The 10,554-nt window shown below is 46.7% G+C and overlaps 1 protein-coding gene across 1 annotated transcript; it reads right to left on the reverse strand.

Annotated features, from left to right (window-relative positions):
• Window positions 1-2,697: 2,697 nt before the first annotated feature.
• On the reverse strand, window positions 2,698-10,552 carry NOA1 (nitric oxide associated 1; the record flags this gene model as incomplete). The annotated part of the gene is made up of 7 exons (XM_008641356.2): window positions 2,698-3,198; window positions 3,784-3,901; window positions 4,715-4,831; window positions 6,303-6,434; window positions 8,233-8,429; window positions 9,142-9,306; window positions 10,423-10,552. Coding segments are annotated over 7 exons (1,065 nt in total), but the record flags the coding sequence as incomplete, so codon positions are not given.
• Window positions 10,553-10,554: the final 2 nt, after the last annotated feature.

Consider the following 10,554-nt stretch of genomic DNA (forward strand, 5'->3'; position numbering starts at 1 on the left):
CCCCGCAACATCCAGGCTCTTCGCTGATGGAAATATATCCCAACTTTTATTCTTCTATAAAAGTTTGAGGAACAGTGTGTGCAAATTAGTCTGTTTCACACTGGGAGTGGAGTGACACCACCCCAGGCAGTGCTCCAGGAAGGACTAAAGCCACCGAATGTGTGCAAACTTTACAAAGCAAAAAGGAAGAGCCAGGGGTATTCACCTCTGCAGCCCATGACTATTATGCACAGCAGTGGATGTTTTTATGGAAATCAGTACCAAAGATACTTTAAAGCTGGAAGCTAGACATAAGGGAGTGATGGATTCTCCTGGGGCCGGTAAGCACAGCTCTGAATTCAGGCACTGCAGAACTGCATCATCCCCACAAGAACATTATAGTGGCTTCTGGCCTCAAAAAGCTACAGTGAGTGCCTTTCAGACCTCTGAAGCGTAGAGGGGAAGTGCTGTCTACCAGTGCCTTTTCATGAAGTACATCATCCACACACCTGTCATGCAGCCAAGGATGAAGAGGAAGAGGTGTCACTTTGGTATCTTTCAATACCTTGACCTGCTTTTGCGTTGTGATATTAAGCTGGCGGCTCTGGCAGATCTTCATATTCTTTCTCTCTCACCACCATCTGATCCACATAAAACATCCAGGAGAAGTTTGGATTGGTCCATTTGTTCAAGATGCAGAGGTCCCTGTCTCAGTATTTTGCATTCTTCTCAGTATTTATGTCTTAAGACATAAATTAAACAACATAACTTGTTTGTGCTGTTTCTAGACACATGAAGTTGTTTAGCCTCTTGCCAGGTTAAAAATGTTCAACCATTCAAACCCAGTCTTGGAAGAAATGCAGAAAGCAACATGGTTCTCCCATTTAGCTATGAGCAAGTCAAGGAAGGGACTTGATAAATCTGTGGCCTGCTCAAAAAGAATGGGCAGAATTTGTACAGGGGTTGCTTTGCACTGTGTTATAACAGTTGACATAAATATGGCACTTCCTCTTCCATCATCACAAAAGTTATTTTAAAAAGAATCTCTGGGGAAAAAAAAAAAAAAGCTTCTAGAATCTTGCTCTTAAACATTAAAAAGATAGTGTTTTTTCCCTTTCATGAGGGGGAAATTGAAAATCAAAGCATTGTGAAGATTAGCACAGCTAAAACAGATAATCCTCACACCAGTCCTGTTGGCAACTCCTTCAGTAATTTTGGCAGCCAAATGTGAGGCCTGACAGCAGCACAAAGAAATCCAGCCAGGAAGACAGCTGCAGTCCTATATATACATGCTGGAAAAAACACATTCTGGAGCTTGCTGCCTGTGCTCTGATGCTTGCCAAGCACACCCTAGGAGTGGCCACACATGTGCTGGCTTTCACAACAGAGAAACAGAAGGAAAACGGGAGAGCTGTGTGAGCCACAGCCTGAGCAGCAAGGAACATGCTGCCATAGTCCTTTTCTTTCTTCTAGAAAGAACTAGAAAAGACTTCCTGAGAAGTCAAGGTGAGGGTGCACATATTTTGTCTAATGTACAGGAGGAACTCTAGTCTAGATGCAGACGTGAACCACATTCCCTGTGTTCACTGGCAGCAGATTGACCTTCATAAGGAACAACTGATTTCCTACACCAGGTGCACTGGGCAGGAGCCAGCAAGGACAGGGAACCTCCCTCAAGGCAGTGCCAAACTTCAAACCCTACAGCACCCAGCGCTTCTCAAACCCACTGTGGCCCCGCTTGGCGCAACCCATCTCACTGGACCCCAGCGTGGGGAGCAGGGCAGGAGGCAGCAGAGCAGGGCGAGGAAGAGGTGAAGGAAGTAGCAGGGCATGGGAAGTGGCTCCACAGGAGACCCCGGCAGCCTCACAGTGGGGACAAGAGTGGCCCTGGGCAGGGCCTGCAGACAGAAGTGGTCCCACAGGGTGGGCTGGGGCTGAAAATGGGGGAAACAAAGAGCAAGGCAAAGGGACAGGTTTCCCTAAAGGAATGCCAATACATCCCACAGGCAACAATGGTGAGAAGAGGATGCTGAATGAGCCAATGATTTCTGCAGAACACCCAGGCTTCTTCAGGATAACAGTCAAGTGCCCAAGGAGAGCAGAGCCACCTCTGGGGACTGACTGGGGAAAACATCAGTGAATGGTAAGGAGATTAGAAGATACTCTTTTTTTGCCTCTTTTTCAGCAGACTGGTTGGCCCTGTCTCTCACACTCTGCCTGTCTTTAGCAGATGGAGCATATTTATTATTGCACTGGAGCTTTCCTGTATTTAGCAAGATGGTTATGCCCACAGAAAGAGTGCTTTGTCAACTAGGACACAAAAGAGCATCTGAGAAGTTTTACTCTACACCCTTGGTTTCAGAAACCTCTACCCAAGCTACAGAAACCAAATCAAAGCAGTGAATTGCAAAACTTTCCTCTTCAGACACATGAGCAGACCCACTTTTCATCACATCACTTTTCCTGCTTCCAAAAGCAGGATACTGCACACCATCATCTGCCCCAGATGCTGAAGGAGAGAAAGGACACAACTTTTGGGCAATGTTGTTCAATCAGTTTCAGCCACTAGAAGGGTCATACCCACACTGGAGCATTCCCTGCTCCTTCCACCTCCTTAACTGTGGAAATACCCAAGAACAAGGTCATGATTTCTAACGTGAGGGAGTGTGCCTGCAAGAGACCACCTACTCAATAAGCAGCAAAGACCAGATCAGGAAAGTGAGTTTCCACCCTGTATTTCAAGAGGGGACAGGTAAAGGGATCTGCCCATTGATGCAGATCCCAAGGAGAAGCTGTTTTCCCTCCCACAGCAAGGTCCCAGCCCCTCAGTTCATTCCAAAGGGCTGCAGTTCATTCTGCTGGATCAGATGTGGACTTGCAGAGCTCCCACCCAGCTTTCCAAAATGTATCTGCTGGCCTTTAAGAACAAGTCCAAGGTTTTCTGAATACCAATAAGCCACAAGGTTCTCCAGGGGCTGTTCTGTCTTCTGCCTTGCTCAGATGATGAGAAACACTATCTGCTTCCCACAGTTCTTAGGTTTTCCACAAAGGAGGGAGGCTTTTTGGTCCTGTAGGCAGGAGTGCCTGGGATCCGTGCCCCTCTGATGCTACTGATGTAAGGCAAAAGCGGAGGCTCCCGCACCACCAGCGCAGTGCCCTTGGGAGTGTAGGCTCGGAGCAGCAATTCCTCTTCCGCGTGAGCCGTCACTGCCACCCAGCCTGCAGAGCCAAAGAGAATATGGACAGTGAGGAAGACAAGTCCCTAGGATCAAAGTAAGGCTCTGACACAAACTACTGCCTCCCACAGTGCCTAAAACCCTGGGCCACCCACGTGTGGTTGCTTGAGAAACCAAGCTCAAAGGTCATATCCAGCCCTTTCCCAACAGAAGGCAGCACCTAAAGCCACATGTTACTCTTCCCAAACACAGCTCTTTCCTGGTAAGCTTAAGAGGGATGGTGGGAACTACCAAGAACACAAGAATGAAGCTTTCCAGTCAATGGCCCTTTCCCTCTCACCTGGACAGCTGACAGTGTCACAGCCATTCCTGATGCTATAGAACCTGTATCGCAGCCAGAGCATAAACTATTCCAATGCTGCCATCCTGTACAAGCATGGCTGTCAATCCCCATTCCTGGAGGTTGCCAAGCTTCAGCTGGACAAAGTCATGGCTGCTATGATTTTGTGTGGTTGAAAGTCCTGCTCTGAGCAGGAAATACAGCTTCACCCCTTCAGAGGCTTCTTCCCATCAACATTTCTAGGATGCAGACCCTGCAAAGCAAACTAATGAAGAAATATTAAATTACCTGCAGAGGAAAGCTTGATATCTGCAACTGCCTCAGTGGTATCAATTCCCTTCAGTGTAATGTCCTGAGGGACAAGTGGGGGGAACTCTTTCATTCTCTCTTCCCCACCCATGGGAACCTAAGATTAAAACACAGCGAAAAGATTTAACAGTCAAAAGATGCTTCAGCACCCCTACCTCAAACCAGCAAGCAAGGCACAAGGGGGAATAAAGACATCAGACATTTGTTAGCCAATTAAGAGCTGGTTTGAATAACCTACAGGAGTTATTTCAAGTTTGCCAGAACAGAGTCAGAATTACATCAGAGGAACCCTGGGGGAGGTGAGCAAAGATGGAGTGCCCACTGCAGGATGCAGCTGGTGGATCAGGCCAGCTGCCTTGATGTGAGTGACAGCACTTGTTCTCCATGTGCACAGGAATGGAAGTGTCAGGACAGGGACAGCTCACCCCCCTCTCCCATCAATCTGCAAGTGCTACACAGAACACTGCCATACCAAGGAAAAAATCAGACCACCAAGAGATGAAGGTATGTGCAGAAGATCCATCAGGCAAAGAATAAAAAGGCACATTTTTCACCTGCTATCTGTTCTGAAACCTCAGTCAGCAGGTTTGCCATGGAAAATATCCCTGTTGCTGCCTGCACTTTAAGGCTGCTCAAGAAGAGCCAAGTATGAGAAAGCAGAGCACTGCAAATCTTACCAGCCTGAATGCTAGAAACAGAAACTCTGCTGAAAATACATCATCTTGAGTGCTCTCTCTTAACACACCTCAGCCATGCAGTCTGTGCAAGACTGCTCCACACTGCACATCTCCACTCACCCACTACAGAAGTCCCAAACTCCTGATACCTGTGGACGTTCCCTGCCAGGTGTGGCCCAGACAGGGGGCCTGCCTACCTGCAGCCATGAGCTCCCCCCAGCACCTCCCCTTACCTTTAGGAACTCTTGGGCTGTGTGCTTCTCATAGACAGCATCAGCATTACTCAGCGTAGTTACGTGGACTGGCAACAGATTGGAAGCCAAGACAGAAAACCAGGCAGGCTTATCCCCCTGAAATAAATACCAAAAGGATGTTGATTTTGCGAACAGAAAAGCAGCCCTGAATTGCTCTCTCCTGGCCCCTTTCTTTCCTGCATGTTGAATACCTGTTTGCCTGATGTCCCCTCTGTGTCCGAGGGGTCCTTGCCTCCGCCAGTGAGAGCAGCCAGGGCTTATATAAACTGGGGAGCTGAGCTTCCAGACAGCTTCACCATCCTGCCTCAAAGCACTCCCAATGCCACAACTACTGCCAGCACAGCTACTCAGCTCAGGCAAATCATCCAACAGAGATCTTTGCTCTCATTTAATTCACAAGAACAAACTCAGTGTGGTTATTCAGCACTAGAGGTGATGGATATCTGCTCTGGTGCTTCTTCTCCTATCTCTCTACATTTCTAACACACAGCTCTCATCAAACAGTACTTGGTTCCAGCGCTCTCAAGCTATGCAAAGTCTGTGGAGCAACTGCAGCAGGCACTCTCATCACATCTGCAGACAGAGCAAACAAGCTCAGAGTGGGAGAGACCTCTCCAAACACTGCAGGAAGCCTGAAATAAGTGCAGCAATTCCTTCAAGTTCAAAGGTGTAATTCGAGGCAGGAGCTTCTGTCATGATCTGAGCACAATAGTCCTCCAAGACCTCAGGAGGATGTAGATGCACAAAACTGATACATCGTTGTGTGCTCCTGCCATATTGGTACATTTTTTACTTGACAGAATCCTGCCCCCTCCACCTTTCTGGTTTTGTTCCAGTAGGTCAAGAGTGTTCTTAGCAAAGCACCAATTCAACATTTCTGTGGTGATCTTGGAAAGCAGACTGAAACAAAGGAATAGCCATACACACGCCCAAAACAGGGCAAGCTACTGAGAAAAGGATCTAGGATAATGTCTGTCTGGAAAAACTGCCCCTTCCAGAGGAAACATCATGGGAGATCAACTCCACACAGTTCAGTAAAGGTGTATGGCATGGGATTTTTAAAAAATGGAAGAAATTACTGGCGGGGGGACACACAGCACCTTTTACAGAAACTAAAATATATGTGCAGTTAATTGCTTACTCTGGCAAATTCTTCAGAGGTCTAAGTCAGAAAAGAAAAATGTCTATGCTTTTCTCTCTTGGCAGACAGATTTCGCAAAACACAGGAATGATGAAACCCACCTATTTTCCCAGTTAATTCTGACATTCTCCTCCCTGCCTTGTGCCTCTTTGTATGTCATGGGAAGCACATTAACCTGAAGACATTTGTCAGCATTCAAAAGCAGCTCCCATTATATGCTATAAAATACTGCACACTTGTAACAAGTAACAAACCTTTCAACTACGCATCCCAAGGCATTCTGACTTTATGCAGTGACTCAGTAACTGATTCATCATCTCCAAAGCAGCAACAAAAGGGTCTGAGAAAGCTACCCAGAAAGCCTTTTATGGCTGGTACTACAGTAAGAGACTAAGCAGCTGCTCCCAAAATCCTTTCTTCCCCTACCTCTAAGTAGTCTATACGTCCCAAGGCTGCTAGAAATAAGACCATTCCTGGCTTGAGAATGAAGGTCCGTGGAACAATGGCATGTGATGGCAAAACCAGCTTTACTTCCTTCTCTGTCAGGAGATTTAAAACCTGCAAAATAAATTGCCATAACTCATTCCAGATGTTTCAATGGGAACAATGAAATTAGTATTAGCATTGTAGAGGAAAAAGACCAAGTAAGGCAGTGTCAAGAACATCTGACACAACAGTTCAATTCTGGTCCACACAGTAAGTGAGAAACAGGAAGAATCTCCCCTGCCACACAGACAATCTGCTTGTCCTCTACTCAGACTGAACACTGATTGTAGGAACAAAATTCTATCTGAAACGTGGCATGGAGCTCTCCAAAGGAGAGCACAAGGATAATCAGAATCAGAAACAGCACCAAGTATTTCTGGATGCAGTAAGCATTTTCCAAGTGTATTCAACTGCAGAAGAAGGGAGGAAAATATACAATCTCAAGTTACCAAACCATGTCTCTAAGCTGATGCCAGTCTCTACACTGGCTATTAAGAGACCTAAGTGCTATAGCAAAGCAGGTTATGGTCTGGCAAACACATCACTAGGAAACCAGGAGTTTTCTAGTGTTCATGAAAGTAGCACCTGCATTTGAGCTGTAAAGTCTCAGCACAGTTCTTACACTTCATTCTCTTCAGAACCCTCCTGTCTCCCTGTACATGTTAATCCTCCCCAAAAGGTCACCTGCACCTCTGCATGGGTATCAAAATGCTCAAAAATCAAAACATGCCTGTTTTGGACATGTGCACTTTGTCAGCACTGGCTTCAGTAGGGCATTGCTCTACTGAAACACTGACAAAGGCCTGATGTACTGGAGCCAGTAGCAGCAACACCGTAGATACTGCTAGCTTCAGGAGAATGCTTTCTCTAAGATTTGGTTCAGTCATACAACCCTGGTTATCCTCCTAAGTTCCACCTTTTTCAGTAGGCTGCAAGAGCTAAAGAAGTGCCAGCTTCACTGGGTGAAGCACTCTTGGCTTACTCCCCTTCCTGCAGAGGTTGTGGAAGCTCGGTGATGCAGTCTGTCTTGGGGTGACTTATGATGTGTACCCCTATCGCTGCCCGATGCCCAGAAATTAATTTTGTGCCTTTCTATGCCTCTAAACTGAGCCTGAGAGGGGGGAGAGGAAAAAAAAAAAACGAGAGAACTTTCAAAGCAGTGTTTCAAGGACACGCACACTCCTCTGCGTCCTGCAGCGCCGAGAGGAGCGGGAGGAAGCAGCCTGCTTGCTTTTCAGCCAGCTTTCGGCTACTTTTCTCTGGAGAGAGACAGAGAGCTGAACTTTCGTTTTGCTGAGACTTTGGGTTTTTTTCTCTCTTCTTTTTCTGGACTGTTTCAACATCAGAACACATCAGGAGGATGTTTTTTCCATCAAGGCCCCCGAGGAGGGCCCACCCCATCCCAGCTCCAAGGAGGAGGGGAGAGGCTACCTACGGAAGGACTCTAGCTCTCCACAGCGAGAGGTTTTATTATCTAGCATTATTATTGTTTTCCTGTGTGTTTGTTAAATAAATAGTTTTTATCTCTTTCACTTTCCTCCAAGGAAAAATTTCTTATTTTTCCCGAACCTGGTGGGGGAGGGGTGGAACCTGCCTTCTCTCAGAGGATATATTTACAAATTTGTCCAAACCAGCACACAGTCCTACAGCTCCTTTGCAAAGCTGGCAGTATTACACTATTCAGAAATGCAACAGCATTACCACATGAACCATTTGCAAGTAAATAAAAACCTTATCTTAATACAATTCCCAAACTTAGAGAATCTTAATGCCAGGACTACAGCAGAAATACTCTGCCACAGGCACATCTAAGGCAGAACAGTCCTCCCAAACCCTGTCAGCCTGACACACAGCACCACAGAGTACCTACACAGTCTTCCTTTACAATTCCTGGAGTGTCAAAACACCACCGAGCATCTTTCACTTCATTGTGTGTGAACTCCTCCCTTTCCTCATGCATCTTAGGGGGATCTCTGGGATCTTCATCCATGCTGTAGGAGAGCATGTCAGGGTCGAAGTCAATCTCAGAGCAAGACTTCTGCTGTTGAAATGTTCTTCCAACTCTTCCTGGATTAAAATGAAAGGTTTCCTGGTAATTAACTTATTAACTTGCCTTTCCTTCAATCAAACATCTGCCCCTTTCCCAGCTTAACAGAGACGTACATCAGTAATATAACGGTGATAAACTCACTATGTGGCTAAAAATTTGTGTGTTCAAAAGCCAAAATGGTAAGAAAGCCCCTCTATAATTCTTGCTTAGCACTCCTCAGACCCCGAAATCTCAGCACGGACCAGATCACAGACACTCCATTACTTCCAATTTATGGTAAAGCAGACTGCCTTGTTTTTCCACTGCCTCAAACTGCCAAAATTGAATTACCTGAAAAACACAGCTATCTTGTGCCAACCTGCTCTTTTGAATACATACTAAAATGATGTACAATCCCTGCAGCCCAAACAGGATTATTTAAAATTAAACTTATTTTCTTTATTTGGGAACAAGAGATGGCCCATACTGTGATATCCTTGCAAACTACTAAGCTATCAGAATTTGCCAGCCTAGTTCAGACAGAGGATGCATTGCACAGAGGAACCCTCTGCTACTACAGCAGCTGACAAGTATTCAAAAGAAGTGCTAATTATGCTGCTTATGGAGGAGGTAGAGGTCTTGCCCCCATTAATCCAGGAGCAAGTACTGGTCAAAATAAATTTACTTTTGTGTAATGCAGTACTTTCATCAGGGGCAGGAAGATAACACCTTTACTCAGGCAATACCCACCCACTACGTAACCTTGCTTTTTAAGTTGATTAAGGTGTTTTTTTTCTTCACTGCTTAGCTGATCTTCTGTTTTTGTTGCCTCTTGTTTTAGCCTCTCCTGCCTTCGGAATATCCTGTCACACGTAGGGTTAATAATTGGAAATTTCAACAGGTTCAGTGTTGTTCCTGGAAAAACAAACAGAAGGCACATTTGGGTCTCTGACTACCTGATATATTTCAGCTCTGAGGAACAAGATTACAAAAAATCTGCTTCTCTAACTTTTTTGGTGAAACTCAGTAAAACAAAGTCAGAGGTGGAACTACAGCTGCTCCCATAGAGTACTACCCTCCCAGGTTGGGGCAGCAAAAACAACCCATCCAAGGGCATCCAAAACAAGCTGCTTGAGACCTGCTCTCACCTACAGTTTGAACAGAACAGTCTCAAAGCCAAGAGGTGCCAAGACTGACTTAGTACACCCCAGGTAAGTCTCACCTCCTGACAGCTTGTTTTGGCCTACAGGTGTTCACCACTCCACCTCCAGGTCTCTCCAGACTGGAGGGCACCTCTAATGGATAGGGACAGGGCAAGGCATGCAGATCAGGTGCCATCCTAACCAGGAGGGGTGCACACAGGGGTGCACACTCTGGTTTACCAGGCCTCTTATCGCTACAGGATGCACAGCACCCTCACCACATGCATCCCACCCCTGCTGCCCGGAGGAATCACAGAATCAAATAGTGTGGAAAAGGCCTCTGGGATCATCGAATGCAACCTATGACTGAACATCACCATGTCAACTAGACCATGGCACTGAGTGCCACATCCAGTCTTTCCTTGAACCCTCCAGGGACTATGACTCCATCTCTCTAGACAGTTCATTCCAGTATCTAATCACCTTTTCTGTGAAAACAACCCTCCTAATCTCCAACCTGAACCTTCCCTGGTGCAGCTTAACATTATGTCCTCTTCTCCTGTTGCCAGCTACTTGGGGCAAGAGACCGACTGTTATGTGGCTACAACCTCCTTTCAGGTAGTTATAGAGAACAGTAAGGTCTCCCCTGAGCCTCCTTTAACAGCCCCAGCTCCTGCAGCCACTCTTCACAGGGGACAATTTGAAGCAAGGCACAGCTCTGGAACTCAGTGCCCACCACAGAGGTGCTCAGGGTGGCAGGTACCCTTGGTGACAGGTTCTCCTACTGTAGGGGTGGCCGAGAGCAGCCCAGAGGCCCACTGCTCACTGTTTTCTGCGCACCCCCCAGCCCCCATTACCCGTGCTACAAAGGGCCAAGCAGCGCCCTGACCTGGCCACGGGGACACGGTGGCCCTGTCGATGATGTCGGGGGCGCGGGACTTGCAGTAGTCGGAGCGCAGCAGGGTGTTGAAGAGAGTAGACTTGCCAGAGTTAGTAGCACCCAGCAGGTAGACATCGCCAG

Source organism: Corvus brachyrhynchos, unplaced genomic scaffold (assembly GCF_000691975.1).
Source record: "Corvus brachyrhynchos isolate BGI_N302 unplaced genomic scaffold, ASM69197v1 scaffold229, whole genome shotgun sequence".
NCBI classification, from domain to species: Eukaryota; Metazoa; Chordata; class Aves; order Passeriformes; family Corvidae; genus Corvus; species Corvus brachyrhynchos.